The sequence below is a fragment of the Hemicordylus capensis genome, chromosome 5 (assembly GCF_027244095.1).
Source record: "Hemicordylus capensis ecotype Gifberg chromosome 5, rHemCap1.1.pri, whole genome shotgun sequence".
Classification (NCBI taxonomy): Eukaryota; Metazoa; Chordata; class Lepidosauria; order Squamata; family Cordylidae; genus Hemicordylus; species Hemicordylus capensis.
In genome coordinates, this window is record NC_069661.1 from 80518684 (window position 1) to 80540663 (window position 21980).

At 49.0% G+C, this 21980-nt stretch overlaps 1 protein-coding gene across 1 annotated transcript; it reads left to right on the forward strand.

The window, feature by feature from the left end:
- Window positions 1-13369: 13369 nt before the first annotated feature.
- Window positions 13370-21499, forward strand: LOC128327388 (uncharacterized). The gene is made up of 3 exons (XM_053256191.1): window positions 13370-13381; window positions 14185-15247; window positions 17991-21499. Exons 1-2 carry the CDS (start codon window positions 13370-13372, stop codon window positions 15037-15039), a joined length of 867 nt encoding a protein of 288 aa, XP_053112166.1. The 3' UTR covers window positions 15040-15247; window positions 17991-21499.
- The last annotated feature ends 481 nt before the right edge of the window (window positions 21500-21980 follow it).

A 21980-nucleotide genomic window follows, 5' to 3' on the forward strand; every position in this document is an offset into this window, starting at 1 on the left:
TACACCAGTACTTACTTACCAAGAGGGAGGAGGATACATTAGTTTGCCACACTAGACAGAGGCATTTGCAACAGGAACAGACAGCCAAGTTCTGCCAGGGCCAAAACCAGCCCCTGCCAGACTAAGAAATCATTCTCATTTGCCCCTTCCTGTCACAAGCAGTGTGCTGTTCTTTTATTATTGACTCTAACTCTCAAATATCCCAATCATGGATGGAAAATTCAGAGTCAATTTACAAGAGACACCTTTTCTACATGGAAGTTTCTTCTGTGCAGGTGTGGTGGAGAAACCCATGTGTAGTGACCACCAGGGGCATAGCAAGGTTGGAATGGGCCAAGATGAGATTTTAAAATGGGCCCCCAGCCCCTCAAAGTCCAGGGCCTCCACACATCCCAGGCCCCCAAGGATTTCAGTCTGATATTTCAAAATAAGTATGCTGCCTGGAAATACATTTCACTGAATACACACATGCACACTTCACAGCATATAGTGATATACATTGAGTACTATATATTTGTGCTACTTTTAATGCCTAGAACACACTAGCAACACTAATTATTAAAATGGCCCCCTCGCTGCAGATTAGCAAAGGAGACTTTCAACCATGCAGGGTGAGCCTGTGTTTGTTTTCTCACGAGGCTTTTAAAGCCCTTTAACACACATCTCCTCTGGAATGGAGGTGCTGCATTCACATGTTGGCCAGATTTACCCTGAAGTCCCTGAAAGTTATTGGAGAGCAGTTCACACACAAGAAAAATACAAAAATAAATAAAAGCACCACACATGCTTCACAGTTCTCACTCAGACCTTCTGGGTTGCAAAACAACTTGAACATAAGTGCATTTATAAATGAATGAAAGAATGAATAAATAAATAAATATTTGTTCTAGAAGTTATTGTAATTTTCTGACATGAAACAAGCCACTTACAGGCCTTAGATAGTTTTTGTTTTTAAAGCCAGCACATTTTTCAGTCTGTTTTCAATTAAATATTCATAGACTTCTCAGACTCGCCCCACCACCCATATCAAAGCCCTATGGCAAGCAGATCCCTATATATAGGGGTAGCCACAAAAAGGAATTCACAGCCTACCTTGCAAAAGCTGTGCTGGATGGTCTGTTCTGCTGCAGGGAGCTCTGCCAGCCTCCTTCCTGGCTTGCTGGGGCCTGCCGAGTTCAGGCTTCAGGGAGGCCTACTCGGAGGCCTCTCTGGAAGCCCCGCCCACCCGCCGATCAGCTGAGAGGCAGGGAGAGAAGAGCTCTGCAGTTTGCAGGCTGCTCCGATCCTAGGCCTCATTGCCGATCCTAGGCCGGAGCTGGAGGCAAGTGGTTGAGGGGCCCTGGGGCTGGGCAGGTGGGCAATGGGGTGGGGGTGGCAGGAACTGGCATGGCGCCCCCACCTCAGTGGCACCTAGGGCACGTGCCCTGCCTGCCCCCCCCGTTCCGCCTATGGAATAATTACTACACACATACTGTGAGTGTGTATGTGTGTGTGTGTATAAAATGACTGCCTGTCCCCCATCTCATGTTAGAGTTGCTTGAGTCCTCATACTAAAGGCTAAGCAACCTTGGCCTTGTATCCATCCGAGATTTGTTTTGGGGGTCACTATTTTTCATCTAGATTTCACTGTGTCTGGGAGTCACTATTTTTCATCTGGTTTGTGTTTGCCCTGATTGGAAGCACAGGCTATTCATGTAAAAGTAAATCAATCTATATAAGGCACAGGTAAAGCAGAAACCAGCTACAAAAGCGGAGAACGAATGCATCCTGAAGCTACAAGGGCAGCAGAGGCGTATCTAGGGAAAATAGCGCCTAGGGCAAACACTAAAATTGCACCCCTGAACAAACCATTATTATTATTTTTTGAAGCCACGTTTTCTACTTCTAAAATTCAAAATTACTGATGGACTCTGAAAATATCTTACTGCCACTGCTCACAGACTTCACACCACAGGCAAGAGCCAAAAACTGACAGTCGTTTGTCTTGCACCAAAAGCTCAAACCTCTGGCAAGCCCCAAGGCGAATATACTTGTGGAGAGGGCAGAAACAAACACTCTCTCAGATGCTGACCCAGCTGTACAAGTTAAGAATATAAGAATATAAGAACAGCCCTGCTGGATCAGGCCCAAGGCCTATCTAGTCCAGCATCCTGCTTCACACAGTGGCCCACCAGATGCCCCTGAGAAGCCCATGGGCAACAGGTGAGAGCATGCCCTCTATCCTGCTTTCCTCCCCTGCAACTGGTATTTTGAGGCATCTTACCTCTTAGGCTGGAGGTGCCCTATAGCCACCTGACTAGTAGCCATTGATAGACCTTTTCTCCATGAATTTGTCCAAGCCCCTTTTCAAGTAGGAGGAGAGCTGGTCTGGAGGAGGAAAGCTGGTCTTGTGGTAGCCAGCATGAATTGTTTGCTTTGCTAAGCAGGGTCCACCCTGGTTTGCATTTAAATAGGAGGCTAAATTACATTACTCTCTCCCTAATGTAAACTACCCTGAGCCATTTTTGGAAGGGTGGTATAGAAATCAAATACATACATACATACGAGTACAGTAAGATATTCCCTTAGGGGATGGGGCCACTTTGGGAAGAGCAACTGTTTTGCATGGAGAATGTCCCAGGTTCAGTCCTTGGCATCTCCAGGTAGGAGGGGAAAAGGCTCCTACTTGAAACCTTGGGAAAGCTGCAGCCAGTCAGTGTAGACAATACTGCACTAGACAGACCTTTTATAATAAAACTGCAATCCTGTGTACACTGACTGGGAAGTCAAGCATCTTTCCCCCCTGCATACATACACAACACGGCACTCGTGGGTTCTTGAGGGCACAAACAGCAACTGAACTCACAGTAACGTAATAATATAAAACAAGCATATTCATGCAAATATGGATTAGGAGAAACATTTCAACACACAACTTAACATATTCCCACATTCTGCACAATTCTTTATCCACTCCCCTCTCTATCTCTAAAGCAACCAATATTTAAACAACTGAATTTCCAAGAATATAAAGATGTAAAAAGAAAACACACAAGGTAATGGGGTTTTTTTTAAGGGAGGATAGGGGAGACCTTGGAATTTTTTTTTAATGCAATTACTGTATATAATTTATAGCTATACATATATGCTGCAAGCACATCTCACAGAGAGAGAAAGAGAGAGAGCGCGCCTAGAAGAAGTGTGGTGTATTGTGCACTTGACAAATGAAACCTTCCACATGACAAAATTGCAGAGTTATCTAGAAATATGCTCCTTACTTGTGGCTGACAAACATACCTAAGCGGAGAGCAAAGACTTCAGTGCAAGTTTAGTCATTCAGGTACTAGCAGAGATGCAGGGGGGAATGTAAAAGCCACTCTTGTGTTTTGATACTCTTCCCACTCTAAGCCCTTTCAGACTCTACCTGCAGAATCTGCATAAAGAGATTTGCATTTCTGCCCACCTCAAGCAAAGAAGCAAGTTTAGCAATGCTAGGAACTTTTGAAAAAGCAACAAGGAAATGATATAAGAAAAAAGAGAGGATTGTTAATGGATTGTTGTCCCAAATATAAAGTTTACTAAAAGAGAGAATGCACGTTAAAGAATAAAACCTTTTAATTATCAATATCTACCAACCGTGGATGGTCTAAAGTGGTTCATTAGTTAACAAAAAAGTTCCACTTTTCATTCACCAAATCAGCCCGCCAAGTGAATTCACACAGTGAATGAGATTTTTATTATTATTATTTTTTAACATTTAAAAATGGGAAAGCCTGCCAGGCTTCTCTGGAAATGGCAAGTCTCCCGTTTCAGAGCAGCCGGCTACGTTGTTAATTGAAGTCATTTAGCAAAAGGAGAAAGAGAAAATTATCTCTCTGCATCCCCCCACCCACTTTGGTTTTTGAATTTAAAAGCTCCCCAGGGAACGGGCTAAAAACTGAAATGTGCTGCTTGTCGCTTGCTCAGTCGGAAGAGGGACACTTTTGGAAGGCAGCAGTAAAACTTTGCTGTGTCTCACGCTGAAAGTCTGAACACACTTACTTGGGAGCAAGCACTCAATCCAGAGGGGCTTCTTCTTCTGAGTAAACAAGCATTTGGCAGGGGCTGCACGGCTGCAACCCTGTGCACATTTACTTGGAGCAACCCTCAGGGCTCAATGGGGCTTGCTTTTGAGTAGAAGTGTTTGGTCGGGCTGCACAAGGAACGGAGAAGTTGGTTGCTCTTCATTTTCTTGCAGCCGATATACTTGTGCCTGCCTCAGGACGAGAGGCAGAGAAAGAGCTAGGAAAGCAGCAGCAGCAGCAAAGAAGGGATGGGACGGAGGCTCCCCGAGGAAGAAAAACACGAGGGTGGGGGAAGGAGAGGAGCAACGTTGCCGTCAAAAAAGGATGTGGGGGGAGGAGGTGAGAGGTTTCCCCCCTCCACAAGGACAAATAGAATAAAAAATAAAAACTTCCTCCTCCTCCTCCCTCCCATCGCTTGCGCAGGAGCCTGGACTTGCTTTCCTAGGCTGCAAGGCACCCAAGCAAGCACAGAGCAACCAACTTCTCCATTCCTTGTGCAGCCCGACCAAGCACTTCTACCCAAAAGCAAGCCCCATTGAGCCCTGAGGGTTGCTCCACGTAAATGTGCACAGGGTTGCAGCCGTGCAGCCCCTGCTGGTGCTTGTTTACTCAGAAGTAGAAGTCCCGCAGCCTGCTTCTCCTTCTCTCGCTGCCCCAAGAAACACAAAAGCCTCCCTGGCGGCGGCAGCAGCAGGAGGGCGGAAGGGACGGGAAGCGGGGGGAGGAGGACGGACTGCAGCTGAAAATCCTCTTCTCCCACCAATAAAGTTAACTAGCTGACCGAGAGCCAGCCACCACTTTACACCCTGACTTACCCAGCAAAAGGCAGTTCCGATAACAGTAATGGGGCGGGGGAGAGGAACATATACACCCCCTGGGCTCCTTGGAGGGAGGTGGGGAAGAGGAAGAAGACTCAAAGCAGCCACACAGCAGCAGGTTAATCTTTTCTACACAGAGGACACAGCACGTACCGAGCACAGCAAGCTGCTAGTCTCTCTCTGTCTCTCTTACCCACGTGGTCATCTTCTGCGTGCAGGCTTGCCTTGATTCTGGTGCGGGGGCGCCATGCATGCTCTCCACCAGGCACCAGGCAATGGGAGAGTGCCTGCCCACCGGAGCCACTCGCCCAGAGATCTCGCAACTCGTGAGTAGTGCCTGTGTGTGGTGGGGGGTTGCGGGCTGCAGCTCGGCAGCGGCAGTGGTGAGCAGCAGCGGTCCCGCCCAGCGGTGCCCGCTGGGAATGAATGGGGTTTTTTTAAAAAATTGTTTTGCTTGGGGGTGGGGCATGGCAGGCACATTGCGCCCCCAGTCAGCAGGCACCTAGGGCACGTGCCCTGCCTGCCCTGCCCTGGTTATGCGTCTGAAGGGCAGCTCTGCCAGCCTATTTCAAAAATGCATACATACACAATAGAAAAATAACAGGGTTTCCAATGATGCTTGCTGCAGCTATGAACTATTTCCTGTAACTTAGAGGACACCATGGGAAGCAAAGATGCATGGGGACACCCTCCCCCTACTCCATGCCTGCTGAACAGCTGGGTAACACTCTCTGCCCGCCTTGGGTGTCCACCACTTAGTCTGGGTGTTCGTCCAAGCAAGCAACAATTTTTTTAAAAAAAATTAAGATCACTCCCTTAATCCTTGCCCAATATTAATGTTACAGAGGGACATATTAATGTTACAGATACTGGCCACAATCCAGAGAAATGCCTGGTTCGCTCTCTACTTACCAAATGGGTTTTAAAAATCACTTTCCTTCCAGCAGAATCCAGAATCCATGCCTTCTCTACAAACACCACACCGAGCACCATAACACTTCAAGAAGTGGGGGGTGGGAGAGACTGATGAAGGAAAAACAGGTTTTGACTGGTCCTGGCTTGTGCAGGTCGGAAGTTGGCAATAAATGGAAGTACTGTCATGAATGTGATAACCATATTGGGGTTATTCCTTTTGCACACGGTTAATATGCTGCTGTATTCAATGAAACTGTGAACTAGTTCTCTGATTGGCCCCTGATGCTATGCTCTGTGATTGGACTAAACTACCTCTCCTGAGGTGGTTTTGCCAAATGACATCAGTATTACCATATTTACTTTGTAGCTTTCTTTTCCGGTGTGACTCTATTGAGAGAGCTCCCGACATGCCATTAACAAATAAAGTTCTTCTCCGAATTTACTCTGAATTTAAACTCTCTCCAATGGTATAAAGGCCTCCACTCATTCAACTGATATCTAGTGGATTTTCCCCACTTCAACACCCACATGGAAAGCCACTTCTGCAATTATTTGAAAAGCAGTTTCATATGCCCTAAAAAAAACCCCATTCATATGCCCTCAAAGAACTTCCTGGCTTTTTATGCCAGTTTCGAACCTAATCCATCCTGGGAGCTTAGGAGCAGGAGCTACTGACTGCTTGCTGCTAGAGGAGACACTTGGCCTAGCGCTGCTGCCAGCAGAGGTTTGGACCCCTGGGTGCCGCCGCCACAGGTGTAATAGCAGACCCGACATGCTGAAGTGCTTAGGGTCCTTGCCCCTTCTAACAAGTGCCTTGCAGTGGGTGCAGGCAGCACGGCTGGGATCACCAGGGCAAAGCTCAAAGTGATCCCATACCACGCTGCTGGACTCTCCTGCGACACGGAGCCACTTGGGTGGTGGCGCTTCGGCTGGTTCCTTCTGGGGCATGCCACCACCACTGCCCTCAGAGCTGGCCTGGGAAGTCCCAGGGACAGGAAACACAGGGTTTTCCTCCTGGGCCTCCTCAGATGCAACCTGGGGGCCCCCACCCCCCACAGGGACCAGTGGGGAGGGTGGCAAGATATATCCAGCTGGACTGGCAGCTGGCTTCACCTGCACCACCTCCACAGCTGCCATGGGAAGAACTTCTTCCCTGGAGGCTCTCCCAGCTAACTGCTGCCCAGCCACAGGCCCTGGCGTAGGACCAGGCAGATTTGAGAAGTCCAGCCTGTGCACCAAAGCAGGGGTGGGGGTGACTCGAGGAATAGGCCCCTGTCACTCGCCACCACTGTGACCAGCAGCAACAACCCTCCCTCTACCTGGCACTCTTCCGCCCCTCCCAGCCCTCTCTTTTGGGACTTCTTTTAAAACCTTGACTCTAAAAAATAAATTTCTGAAAGAATTGGGAAAGGGGCAGAAGTGGGCTCAGTGTCTCAAGGCAGGGGACACTAATTTGGGAGAAGAGCCAGGAACAGGGGCTGAGCTGACTTCAGCGGAGTGTGCCCACCCCCTTGTCGGGAATTCTCTCTGGTAAGAGAAACCCTTTTTCATTATAGCAGAGTGCACAGAGGCACAACACAACGGAATTTAGTTAGGCATGCGTGTATGCTAAGAGTAAAGTAACTTGGAGCCAGTTCATAGTTTCAAATCAATATAAGTGGTATTTATTAGAGAACTCCATTCTAGATAGGAAAGTGAGGAGATGGGGTCTCTAATCTAGCTAGCTAGCTGGATGCAGATGGATTCTGCATCTCTGCACACATGGTGCAGGGGAGAGGAGCTTGCATGTTGCAAGGTAGAAGGAAGGGAAGGGAAGAGAGAGAGAGAGGAAGGAAGGAAGTGGCTGGAAGGAAAGAAGTGTCCCTGAGAGTAGCAATCTACATTCCAAAGGGATAGTGTCAGAGCAGGAGAGAAGGGATGACCAGTGTCTTGACCCTCTAGGCCTCTGACTCACCAGTCTGTCCTCCTATGTCATTGAGACAAGATACAGCGCAAAGTCCTTCACTTCCAACACCCCCCAGACCCATTGCCAATGGGTTGTGATGCTGCTGATGCACTGCACAGAACATGGGCTTGGACTGGAAGCAAGCTGAAAATGGGCAAAATGGGCACAGTGTGGAGGAGGCTGGAGCCTGGGAAAGCTCCAAGCTTTCTTTGTTTAAAGGCTTGAGTTGGGTGTGGGGGGTAAATGAGCACAGTGAGGAGGCTAGAGTGTGTGCCCACTCAGAGCCTGTAGGCTGCTGGGCCAAGAATAAACACAAATATAGGCTGCTGGTGGACTTGTGTGGGTGGCTCAAGGCTTAGAGAATCTTAATACTAATATCTTATGGGCAAAGAGGGCTGGAGGGCAGGCTTCTGTTTTTTAAAAATGCAAAATAAAATCTTTGGAATGGGAAAAAAGAATTGTTTTTTACAACCATGAGGCTACGCTGCGCTTCTAACCACCTACTAGTACTAGCTAACGGGCATCCCCCCCACAGAAAGGACCCCCTTTTAAACTAAACAACACACAACTTTTAAATAGTCATAGTAATAGTAATAATTTTATTTACAGTCATTGACCAAACAGAAAATGAAAACTAGCAAGCATTAAAATGTGTGTGTATATATATACAATTTAAAATTGGGATGATATCCCATTATACCTTTTAAAAGCAATATAACTAAACTTAGCTACAGGAATAGAAACTAAAGCATCTTTATCTGAAAGCAGATGTTTTACAAGGTTGGCATCGGATTGATCTGCCAGTTTACATATTAAAGGAGCAATAAGGCATTCCCTGGGATATAAATGGAGATTACAGTGGAGAAGAACATGTGCGACAGTTTCTGCATCTCCTGACCCACAACTGCAATGTCGTTCTTGTAAAGGCACACCCTGAAACCTCCCAGCTAGAAGTGCAGATGGAAGGGAATTAACCCTTACTCTCGTGAATATCCATCGAAACTTAGAAAAAGTAATTGTTGACAGATATCTTGCGGGAAAAAGATCCATATTAGTTCTTATAGTTTTATAAAACTCTGGAAGCGCAGCCCAGTTTTCTTGGATCTCAATATCAACAAAGCGTTGTCTCACCACTCTTTTCGCATTCACTAGACCCAGTTCCAGCAGTTGAGTTGCGTCTAAGCCTAGAGAGGTGAGTTTCGTACTTACTGTAACACACCATAGTGACTGGGGGCTAACCGAGAGAAACTCAGGAATTAAACCAACTGGTTGCAGATGTATTTTCAACCAGAAATAAATAATCAAAAGCCAGGCCTGAGATTCCATTTTTATAAAGCCAGCCTCTGTCCTTAAAGTCACATTTGCTGTACATTTTGGCGTGCCAAATAAATTCCTCAAGAACCCTGATTGGGTTCTTTCCAAAGTGTCAAACCTTGAGTATGGACCTAGTTGTATGCCATACAATAATTGCGGAATGACCTTTGCAGTAAAGAGCTTTAAGGCAGCTGGTATGAAGCCTGCACCCTGAGTTCTAAAAAATCTTAAAACTGCTGCTGTGCTGCGTTTTGCCGATTCTGTGACCATGCTTATATGTGCTGATTTCCCAGCATTATGTTGAAAAATTACCCCCAAATATTTTATTTGATTTACCTGTTCTAATCGGTGTCCATCTAGCATCCATACACATTTTTTTACTTTGTTGGCAAAACACATAATTTTAGATTTATCATAATTAATCTGTAGATGCTCGTCTCTGCAGTAAAGTGCTAAGGCATCTAACGCTCTTTTGAGCCCAACCCTGGTTTGAGATAGAATCACCGCATCATCGGCATACATCAGGATTGGGACTTTCTTGTTAGCTAGTTTTGGTGGATGAATGTCAGATGTCTGCAAACACTTTATCAAGTCGTTAATATAAAGATTGAACAAGTAAGGGGCCAACACACACCCTTGTTGCACCCCTTTCCTAATGGGTACTGGATTTGTAAGATTACCAGCACGGTCCAAACGCACTCTTTAAAAAGAATTCTCATGCATTTTGATGAGCAAGAGTAGAAGCCTTCGGTCCATAGAAGTAGCCGCCAATTTAGACCAAAGACGGCCTCTAGGAAGTGTGTCAAAAGCCATCTTAAGGTCTATAAAAGCGGCGAACAGAGGTCGCTTATTCCACACAATTTTAAAATTTAATTGCAACCCAAACCTCCCTCCAATCAGAAAACCCCCAAAGAACACACAATTCCAGAGATGTATGTGTGTGTGTGCGTGCTTGGTTTTAAAAAGGGTACTCACTCAAGTCTAGGACTTCACCCATGTTGCGTCCAGTTGTCCTCTTCTGTGGTCTGCTCTCTGCTGAGTCTACTCTTTATTCTTCAATCTTCTTCTCCTTTGTCAGTCTTCAGATTTGGAAGGGGTGGGGCTGAAGCAAAAGCCTGGAACATTTTTTTGGTGGGAAGGGGTGGTTGGCCAGGTGGCCAGTGGCCACAGGGGCTCTGGGGCTGGTGGCTGGCACAGAAAGCAGGCACAGGCAGGCAGTGATTCTCTCAGAAGTAGGAAGGGGGTTAAAAAAGAATTCTCTCTTCTTCTCTATTCCTGAATTAGCAGCAGGAACAAAGAAGCAATGCAGCAGAGAATCCACTCCAGGCTGGCACACAGCAGGGGCAGGCAGGCAGGGTGGCAAGGCAGGCTGGGCTCAGGCTGGCAAGGGAAGGCAAGGCAATAGTCAAGGGAAAGCAAAGCTCTCTCTCTCTTTCTCCTCCCACAAGGCAGAAAGGTAGAATGGTGGCTGCTGCCTCTTTAAATCCATTCAAAAACCCCTCCTTGAACTCCCTGCACCCCTGCCCCTTCTTCGACCCTTCCCCTGGCCAATGCAGGGTCAGTGGCAGGAGCCAAAAGAGCCAGTCTGGAACCAGGAGGGAATTGTCAGCAAATCAGTCCATGCTTTTGTTCACCAATCAGAAGCTTGGAAGGGTGAGAAATTCAAAATGACGTCAAAGCACAAAATGGAGACCGCACGGAGATCTCCACAAAATGAAGGTCTGAAACAACAAAACATTCAGCTCCGAAATTTGGGCAATTTGTTTTGGACCCGAATCTGGCCGGGCTAGCAGAGGGGTGACTTGTTCTGTATACAAATTGCCTAAAACAGGTGGATTCGGGTACAAATCATTCTATACCTGAATCGTATCGGACATCCCTATTGGCTATCTATATTAACCTTATAAGAAATAAATTGGGAACACATGAAAAATCTGCCACTTGTCATATTTTTAGAAACCAAATGTTTAGCTTTTAGTGTTCATAGCTTGCAAGATTCCCCCTTTTTAGCCTACATTGCAGTAGGCTTATGTGCTCACCCAGCTCTGTGTGTGTGTGTGTGTGTGTGTGTGTGTGTGTGTGTGTGTGTGTGTTTCCGGACCAACAGGAAAGAAATTGGGTACAGTTGTAGGGACACATAGGGACACCTCGTCGGCATAATTTGTGATATCAACCATCCCAATTCAAGATGGCAGATGCGTAAATGTTTGAGGTGCAAGTGGCTAACTTGTGAACTGCCCCATATGGTATAAAGATATGATAAATCAATACAATATTTTTTAATTTGGATTTTAAACTTGTGGTTCGCAATGCTTTGGGGAAAGTGCCTGCTTTCTAAGCAAGCCTCACTGGGGTTTTTCCCAACTCTTTGTTCTCTTTCTGGCATCACCCTCTATGACATCACCTAACTGTCCTCTTAACTGTCAACTGCTCAGAAGTTTCCTGGGAGTCCATTTCTGCTGTTTCTGAAGCAGTTTCGAGCCTTGAATGGGAGAGTGGATCTGGGAGAGTGGCTGCTTCCTCTCTTCTCCGCTTTCCTCTGCCAGGGTTAGCAGAAGGTTTATTTTCCAGATGCAGTGAAAGGCTTCAAGGGCCCCAACGGGCAACTCCTGGGCACCTTCAGCATCCTGCCAGGGGAGTTGTCGTCATCATGATGGAAAGGCCTTCTCTTCTGTGCTGTGGCCCACTTCATCAAGGGGTGAGTTTCAAGGGAGTCCTGCCCTCCCTCTGTTCCCTTTGGAGGAGACTAGGGTGGTTTCTATAAAAAACCGCTTTATCTGCTAATAGCTGGACCTCTGTTAACTGGGCCAAGAGATGCCTTTTAACCTGGAGACTCTTCTTCTGGGCACCTGGAGAGCAATTGTCCCTATTCAGTCCAGCACAGTGGCCCTTCCAGGGTCTCCCTTGTGTCAGAATCAGCACTGCTGAATGGGCAAAGAGGTACCTTTGTGGGTAGTTCTCATATTTCGTGGTCGGGGGCGGGGGCAACTGTCCCTATTCAGCACCTTGGCTGTTGATGGTGTCGTGTGTGTGTGTGTGTGTGTGTGTGTGCATGCTTGTGAGTCCTTTAAAGGTAAAGTGTGGGGTCTTTGCTAGAATACCAGAGGGATTGACCATTGCCATCTCCTGCGCAGTATGAGAGGATGCCTTTCAACATCTTCCTATATCGCTGCTGCCCGATCTAGGTGTTCTCCATAGTCTGGGAAACATACCAGCGGGGATTTCAACTGGCAACCTCTGGCTTGTCCTTTGAAGACAAGGAAATCTCTTCAGGCATCCTTGTGGCACACAAGGACTTCACCCCTGCCCATTGAGCAAAGCACGACTTTGTAAAGTGGTGACACTCTTCTATTTAGCAGGATGGGGAGCAACTGTCCCCTAATCAACCCAGCCTAGCATCCTTCTGGGGCTACTGCTGGTCTCTCTGCTGTGCTGCCGCACAGTCTGTGTCCCAATTCCCTTTGGGGTAGGGAACTCTCTTCTCATTCCTTTGGCAATGTAAATCACATTGAGAATCCCTTTGGGTTGAAAATAGCAAATTTTCACATTTGTGGATCGTGTGTGTAAATGGAAAGAGTTACAAAGTCACACAGTCCCTCTTCCCTACTCATGTGCCAGGCTGCACATTGCCCAGACCTGGGTACTGTGGGTTAACTGCTTACACAACTGGATGTATCTGTTTTTTCCTTATATCCATAGGAAAAGAGGCACCAGAACAGGATCATGGAAGATTTGGGGGACAAGTGGTGTTTCCTTTGATCTATCTGGTGTAAGGTCAAGATGCGTAAAGATAAAGCAGGATCCAGCAAGGAAACAGCAGACTTTGAAAGAAGGTGTAGTAGTCAAGAAGAGAAGAGGTGTATCTGGGGAGGAGAGGGGGTAGAAGAAAAAGAGAACCTCATGGGGCAACAGAAGGGAAAAGGCGTAGCTGGGCTGTGGGGTGGATGAGAAGAGAAGAAAGGCCTACTGGGCAGGAACAGTCAGTGAGGGCTCGGGAGCAACCAAGCCAACACGGACACCTGCTACGGAGGGATCCTTACAGCTTCCTCCAGAGGTGCTTTTACCCCTGGACTTTGGGGGCAAAGTCCAGGGCCTCCGCAGCCCCTGGGGACCCCAAATCCCCTTTAGTCTGTCCCGGATGGAGTGGTCGCCCGGCGGAGCATGATGATGCTTAATTTGCAGGGGAGGGGAGCCCCCAAAGGTCTTTAGGTCCTGGCTTCAACGTTACCTAGGTGCACCTCTGGCTTCCTCAGAAAAACCACAGACAGACATTTTCTCTGAGAAGGAAAGAGAACCCTTCCTTCCTCCTGCTGCGGCCTCCTGTCTTCCCTGATATGCCGGATAAGGTGCCATTCAAGCACTCTCTCTGTCGAGCAGCCCCTTAAATACGCTTTGAAACTCCCTGCTTTTGGCTTCCCCTCCCTCCACCCTGCCCCCAAACACTGGGGGCACAATGGCCCCTGACAACACTTGATTTTGTATGATGACAAGCCAACCAAGGAACAAGGAGATCACAAGACAGTTGGAAGGCAATGCCAGAAAACCAACCAGCAAGGGAAAAACACTAAAACAGCCCTCCAAAATAGCACCCACAATCGCCACTCAAAACAGCAAACCAGTTGGTTCTGGGTTGATCTAGAAGAAGACACCTTTTCGTAGGGTGTTGTGTGGCAAGATTGTATTGCTTGAAATGCCCCGTTTTGCAGGGAACCATTGAACGGGCAAGTCGTTCTGCACATCCCTAGTTAAAACTGAAAGCCATTAAGAAAATAAGTCATTTAAGTAGCAGGTCTGCGCATGTAGTGCTGACAGTGGTGAGTGAGAGTCCTAGAAAGAGGGACAGTTTTCCAAGTGTCTGTAAGTACTGCAGTCCTTGTCTGCTTCATCATTTCAGCTGATATGTTAAATTGTCTAAGTCGGTTCCTAACTGGTTGCTGTTTTATTTTGCTATTTGGTTTTGTTTTTATCTGAGAAACTGCTTAGATTTGTTTCATAAATAGTACCTAGATGTAATCAAAAGCTTTCTCTGTTTTGTCATTTTCCTTCACGTATGCCAGAAGGACCAGGCTGGCCATATAGTGCTTCCCTGCCCTGAGGAAAATCCCATTATCCACTTCCAAATGAAACTGGCACCATTGAATAGGACTAGATCAGAAATAAGAAGGATCCATATACTAACTTTGGTATTTCAGGAGGACCTCCCCACTTCTGCCGGCGGCCCCGGGACACTCACATAACGCCCTTCTGCAGCCAGCCCCGGGACAGTCCCGCACCCCCCTTCTGCAGCCGGCCCCGGGACAGTCCCGCACCCCCCTTCTGCAGCCGGCCCCGGGACAGTCCCGTACCCCCCTTCTGCAGCCGGCCCCGGGACAGTCCCGCACCCCCCTTCTGCAGCCGGCCCCGGGACAGTCCCGCACCCCCCTTCTGCAGCCGGCCCCGGGACAGTCCCGCACCCCCCTTCTGCAGCCGGCCCCGGGACAGTCCCGCACCCCCCTTCTGCAGCCGGCCCCGGGACAGTCCCGCACCCCCCTTCTGCAGCCGGCCCCGGGACAGTCCCGCACCCCCCTTCTGCAGCCGGCCCCGGGACTGTCCCGCACCCCCCTTCTGCAGCCGGCCCCGGGACTGTCCCGCACCCCCCTTCTGCAGCCGGCCCCGGGACTGTCCCGCACCCCCCTTCTGCAGCCGGCCCCGGGACTGTCCCGCACCCCCCTTCTGCAGCCGGCCCCGGGACTGTCCCGCACCCCCCTTCTGCAGCCGGCCCCAGGATACTCCTCCACCCCCCTTCTGCAGCCCGAACCAGGACTGTCCTATATCCTCCTTCTGCAGCTGGCCCCGTGTCACTCCCACACACCACCTTCAGCCGGCCCCAGGACACTCCCGCACCCCTCCCTTCTGCAGCCAGCCCTGGGACACTCCCACACATCCTCCTGCAGATGGCTCCCTTCTACACTCCCGCACCCCCCTTCTGCAATGGCCACAATTCAGTCCTGCCCCCCCCCCATGATTTTCCTCAGGGTAGGGATTAAAATGCTGGCCAAGAAACGAGAACTCCTGCAGAAGTTACTACAGCCAGTAAAGGCAAGGGAAACGCAGACTCCCAGGAGGATGGGGCAGCTGTAGATGGAACATATGCAGTCGGTGACCCAGGAGTGGAAAATGCTGTTGAGATTAACGCCATCTTACCCAAGGACCCGCCTCACGGCTGAACCAAGGTAATAGTCAGTATCAGTTACTGGCTTTGTATTTTTGTTTTTGAATTGCTCCTTTCCTTTCCCCGTAGTTCCCAATTTGGGTGCAAAGACATGGTGAACCCAATTTGGGGATGGAACCTCAGAAGTCTTGGATGTGGGTGTGTCTGGGTAGCAAAGGGGCTATGCAGAAGGGATTGGCTGCATCGAAGTTCCAATTCTGTGGAGGGCTGGAGAAGACAAGAGTTGGACCAAGCCAGGATGGGTGGGGAGCTTGGGAGGAGAGTGGGGCAGTGGAGGTGGGGCAGCCCTACTGGACTCCATGGGACACTGGTGTGCTGCCCTCCTCTAAGCCTGTAATTTCATATATCTTTAAAATGTTTCTATCTTTTATATCCAAACTGCTCTTTGTTAAGACACCCCGGGGTGGTGTGCAGCCCATCGGATCCCTAGCAGGGAGGAGTGCATTCTTGTAATTAATTTCAGTAGATCCCGGTTATTAATTCCAAAGTGGGGCTTCCCCCCAGTTTCTGGGAAGATAAAGCACCCCATCCAGTGACAGCGCAAACACCTTTCCACTGCCGGGCACTTTCCAGATTACAGTTACAACCGCCGTAAAATGCTTCAGCCTGGCGGGATCGAATTGACAACGTAATGAAAGGGTGTGGTGCAAGTCCACCAGCAGGGGGAGAAGTATTTTCCAGTTTGCCCCAAATGCCCGAAAATGGAAAACACAGCAATCTTTTTACAACGTTGCAGGACTGTAACAACGCCATAAAAACCAAAAGAAGGCATTGGAAATGTGAATGGCACCTTGCTGAAAGTGCAGGGGCTGCAATGTCAATACGTAGGCAACAGGAAAGCACTCTTTGCAGATCTGTAGTGACATTTTGGTAAGGGTTAACCTGGAAAGCGCCCAGGCTGACCTGCGCAACTAACTCCTTGCAGCTGAGCTAGCTTGAGTGAGTCTGAGTGTTTTCTTATCGGAAGCACACAGCTAAATCTCCAAACAGAAATACTACCTGCCGGGCAAAAGAAGGGGAGGGGAAGGGAAGAAGGAATAAAGACAAACCCTAGTGCCTCCAACAGCAGCGGGGTTGATGGGAGTTTTAGCCCAACAACAGCTAAAGTTTGGCCACCCCTGCAATAATTAATATAGTCTGCTGGTGCAGAACCCAATGTGTCTATGAAGAAAACCCAACACATTTTGGGCAGCAGCTCTTTGGTAGGGGGCTGGATAAAGACATCAACATGAAACCAAGGGAGTTGAAACTGAGGGTCATTGAGAAAATGTCAATTAAGTCGTAGCAGGTCTGCCAATCTGAAGCTCACACTTGTTATCTTTTTCTTCTTTCTCCATCCTAGCAGCAAAGAAGCCCTTCCCAGAATCCCTCTTGGCACTGTTATTGAGGCAAACGCTGAGGGCAACCTCAGCCAGGTCAATACACCTCAACACTGTGACAAATCTCCCCTCGGGGTAAATGGAGTTGTGGGCCCTAGACAAGGCAGGAAGAGGTTGGGGAGAGCAAGCCCACACCAGATTCCCACTCCCTTTATGGCTAGGTCCCCCAAAGCCTCAAGTCATTCAAGGTGTTTGGAGAAGACCCACCACCACCAAAGGTTTCTTCTGTGTGGAAGGGAGGATAGTTCTCCATACAGAGGCTTTTTGCCTTCACCTCTGAGGCAAAAATCACCCCCTTCTTATCAGGGAGGCATTGTTGCACCACAAAGCTTCACCCCAGGAGTGAAAGCCACACCTTAGTTCACAGAACCCCTTTCAAACTAGTTTCTAAAGTTGTGGCCTGAGTTTGCAACCCTTTCCGCTGCGCCATCTCTTGATTCTGAGCCCATCTCTTGATTCTGAGCAAATATGCAGAATTCAACCCACAGCAGCACCCAGTTAAAGTCACTACCACTAGGGCTGCTGGTACCATTTTTAAAATAATAGAAAAATATGCAGTTGGCAAGGAAACTAAAAAGACAGTAAGCCAGACACTGGCACAGTCTCTCTGCCACCACTCTCTGCCCTGCTGCAGGCTCCCTCCTTCAATATCCTCTAAAAGAGTGTGGCTCTCTCTGTCGAGCAGCCCCTTAAATACGCTTTGAAACTCCCTGCTTTTGGCTTCCCCTCCCTCCACCCTGCCCCCAAACACTGGGGGCACAATGGCCCCTGACAACACTTGATTTTGTATGATGACAAGCCAACCAAGGAACAAGGAGATCACAAGACAGTTGGAAGGCAATGCCAGAAAACCAACCAGCAAGGGAAAAACACTAAAACAGCCCTCCAAAATAGCACCCACAATCGCCACTCAAAACAGCAAACCAGTTGGTTCTGGGTTGATCTAGAAGAAGACACCTTTTCGTAGGGTGTTGTGTGGCAAGATTGTATTGCTTGAAATGCCCCGTTTTGCAGGGAACCATTGAACGGGCAAGTCGTTCTGCACATCCCTAGTTAAAACTGAAAGCCATTAAGAAAATAAGTCATTTAAGTAGCAGGTCTGCGCATGTAGTGCTGACAGTGGTGAGTGAGAGTCCTAGAAAGAGGGACAGTTTTCCAAGTGTCTGTAAGTACTGCAGTCCTTGTCTGCTTCATCATTTCAGCTGATATGTTAAATTGTCTAAGTCGGTTCCTAACTGGTTGCTGTTTTATTTTGCTATTTGGTTTTGTTTTTATCTGAGAAACTGCTTAGATTTGTTTCATAAATAGTACCTAGATGTAATCAAAAGCTTTCTCTGTTTTGTCATTTTCCTTCACGTATGCCAGAAGGACCAGGCTGGCCATATAGTGCTTCCCTGCCCTGAGGAAAATCCCATTATCCACTTCCAAATGAAACTGGCACCATTGAATAGGACTAGATCAGAAATAAGAAGGGTCCATATACTAACTTTGGTATTTCAGGAGGACCTCCCCACTTCTGCCGGCGGCCCCGGGACACTCACATAACCCCCTTCTGCAGCCAGCCCCGGGACAGTCCCGCACCCCCCTTCTGCAGCCGGCCCCGGGACAGTCCCGCACCCCCCTTCTGCAGCCGGCCCCGGGACAGTCCCGCACCCCCCTTCTGCAGCCGGCCCCGGGACAGTCCCGCACCCCCCTTCTGCAGCCGGCCCCGGGACAGTCCCGCACCCCCCTTCTGCAGCCGGCCCCGGGACTGTCCCGCACCCCCCTTCTGCAGCCGGCCCCGGGACAGTCCCGCACCCCCCTTCTGCAGCCGGCCCCGGGACTGTCCCGCACCCCCCTTCTGCAGCCGGCCCCGGGACTGTCCCGCACCCCCCTTCTGCAGCCGGCCCCGGGACTGTCCCGCACCCCCCTTCTGCAGCCGGCCCCGGGACTGTCCCGCACCCCCCTTCTGCAGCCATCCCCAGGATACTCCTACACCCCCCTTCTGCAGCCCGAACCAGGACTGTCCTATATCCTCCTTCTGCAGCTGGCCCCGTGTCACTCCCACACACCACCTTCAGCCGGCCCCAGGACACTCCCGCACCCCTCCCTTCTGCAGCCAGCCCTGGGACACTCCCACACATCCTCCTGCAGATGGCTCCCTTCTACACTCCCGTACCCCCCTTCTGCAATGGCCACAATTCAGTCCTGCCCCCCCCCCATGATTTTCCTCAGGGTAGGGATTAAAATGCTGGCCAAGAAACGAGAACTCCTGCAGAAGTTACTACAGCCAGTAAAGGCAAGGGAAATGCAGACTCCCAGGAGGATGGGGCAGCTCTAGATGGAACATATGCAGTCGGTGACCCAGGAGTGGAAAATACTGTTGAGATTAACGCCTTCTTACCCAAGGACCCGCCTCACGGCTGAACTAAGGTAATAGTCAGTATCAGTTACTGGCTTTGTATTTTTGTTTTTGAATTGCTCCTTTCCTTTCCCCGTAGTTCCCAATTTGGGTGCAAAGACATGGTGAACCCAATTTGGGGATGGATCCTCAGAAGTCTTGGATGTGGGGAGCAAAGGGGCTATGCAGAAGGGATTGGCTGCATCGAAGTTCCAATTCTGTGGAGGGCTGGAGAAGACAAGAGTTGGACCAAGCCAGGATGGGTGGGGAGCTTGGGAGGAGAGTGGGGCAGTGGAGGTGGGGCAGCCCTACTGGACTCCATGGGACACTGGTGTGCTGCCCTCCTCTAAGCCTTTAATTTCATATATCTTTAAAATGTTTCTATCTTTTATATCCAAATTGCTCTTTGTTAAGACACCCCGGGGTGGTGTGCAGCCCATCGGATCCCTAGCAGGGAGGAGTGCATTCTTGTAATTAATTTCAGTAGATCCCAGTTATTAATTCCAAAGTGGGGCTTCCCCCCAGTTTCTGGGAAGATAAAGCACCCCATCCAGTGACAGCGCAAACACCTTTCCACTGCCGGGCACTTTCCAGATTACAGTTACAACCGCCGTAAAATGCTTCAGCCTGGCGGGATCGAATTGACAACGTAATGAAAGGGTGTGGTGCAAGTCCACCAGCAGGGGGAGAAGTATTTTCCAGTTTGCCCCAAATGCCCGAAAATGGAAAACACAGCAATCTTTTTACAACGTTGCAGGACTGTAACAACTCCATAAAAACCAAAAGAAGGCATTGGAAATGTGAATGGCACCTTGCTGAAAGTGCAGGGGCCGCAATGTCAATACGTAGGCAACAGGAAAGCACTCTTTGCAGATCTGTAGTGACATTTTGGAAAGGGTTAACCTGGAAAGCGCCCAGGCTGACCTGCGCATCTAACTCCTTGCAGCTGAGCTAGCTTGAGTGAGTCTGAGTGTTTTCTTATCGGAAGCACACAGCTGAATCTCCAAACAGAAATACTACCTGTCGGGCAAAAGAAGGGGAGGGGAAGGGAAGAAGGAATAAAGACAAACCCTAGTGCCTCCAACAGCAGCGGGGTTGATGGGAGTTGTAGCCCAACAACAGCTAAAGTTTGGCCACCCCTGCAATAATTAATATAGTCTGCTGGTGCAGAACCCAATGTGTTTATGAAGAAAACCCAACACATTTTGGGCAGCAGCTCTTTGGTAGGGGGCTGGATAAAGACATCAACATGAAACCAAGGGAGTTGAAACTGAGGGTCATTGAGAAAATGTCAATTAAGTCGTAGCAGGTCTGCCAATCTGAAGCTCACACTTGTTATCTTTTTCTTCTTTCTCCATCCTAGCAGCAAAGAAGCCCTTCCCAGAATCCCTCTTGGCATTGTTATTGAGGCAAACGCTGAGGGCAACCTCAGCCAGGTCAATACACCTCAACACTGTGACAAATCTCCCCTCGGGGTGGATGGAGTTGTGGGCCCTAGACAAGGCAGGAAGAGGTTGAGGAGAGCAAGCCCACACCAGATTCCCACTCCCTTTATGGCTAGGTCCCCCAAAGCCTCAAGTCATTCAAGGTGTTTGGAGAAGACCCACCACCACCAAAGGTTTCTTCTGTGTGGAAGGGAGGATAGTTCTCCATACAGAGGCTTTTTGCCTTCACCTCTGAGGCAAAAATCACCCCCTTCTTATCAGGGAGGCATTGTTGCACCACAAAGCTTCACCCCAGGAGTGAAAGCCACACCTTAGTTCACAGAACCCCTTTCAAACTAGTTTCTAAAGTTGTGGCCTGAGTTTGCAACCCTTTCCGCTGCCCCATCTCTTGATTCTGAGCCTGGGTGCAAGACCACACCTTCTCCTAGCACTGCATGCAGTGTGGCGGGTGCTGGTTTTGCATCCATTCCTGGTAAGGTATAAGAAACAAGCCTGGAAAACACAGTGGACCATGCTGTGACTGCATCCTCAGTAGGGCTGTTCCTGGATCAGCATGTCTGAACCGGATGAATCGTTTTGGTGTCCCTCTTACGAGGCGCTGAAAGGATTTGAGCACATCCCTAATCCTTGGTCCATAGGGCCAACCAGGGGGATGAGGGCATGCTAATAAAAGCAACCCCCAACCTCTGTTGGTTTTCTGCAGGAACACCTTGGCATCTGCTCACACACACCCCCGGGTGACAGTGTGGGATTAGCTGGCTGCCTTTTGGGGCCGAGTAGGAATTTTTCCCATCCACCCAGATTGGCCTGGAGGTGGCTGGTTTTTTGCCTACTCCGCACTGTTGCACTGGAAGGGGTTTTTGATCTGGCCCATGTTAGGAGTGGTGCCTTTAAATAGAGTAGCCCCATGGTCACCAGCAGCATGATGACAGGTCAGAGGAGGGGATACGGTGCTGCACCCTAGGGGTGGCAGCTGCACTGTGGCTTGGCTACACTGCATCTTTTTATTGAAACTAAGTTAATAAAGTTATCGCCCTAGTTTTAACCCATTTTCTGTGTCGTGTCATTTATTTGGGGCTATGGGTTCCAAGGAACTTCATGACAGAACTCTTGCAAGATGTTCACAAGTAGCCCTGAGTAGGATCTAGAGCCACAAGGACAAGCTTTGCAAAGAGGCAGGATCCACGAATCCAAGAGAAGCAGGATTGCTCATTCTGTCCTAGCAGGACTCAGGGAGCCAGCCCCACCCTCCAAATCCTCCAAACGGGAGGCTGGTTCATACACTCACACAATCTATGCAGCTCTGCATCCAGGCTGCAAGTTGAAGATGGGTTTTAAAATAATAATAATTTTAAGGAAACTCTCTGGGTCTGGAAACCTAGCGTGTTGGGGAGAAGGCTCCAACACAGGTGAGCAGACAGAGGGAAAGCTTGAGGAGCTTTTAAACTCATTCATTTATTTTGTGAGTAGATATGGGTTGTTAGGTTTGGCGGCGGCGGTGGGGGGGTGCAGTAAAATGTGGGGGAAACT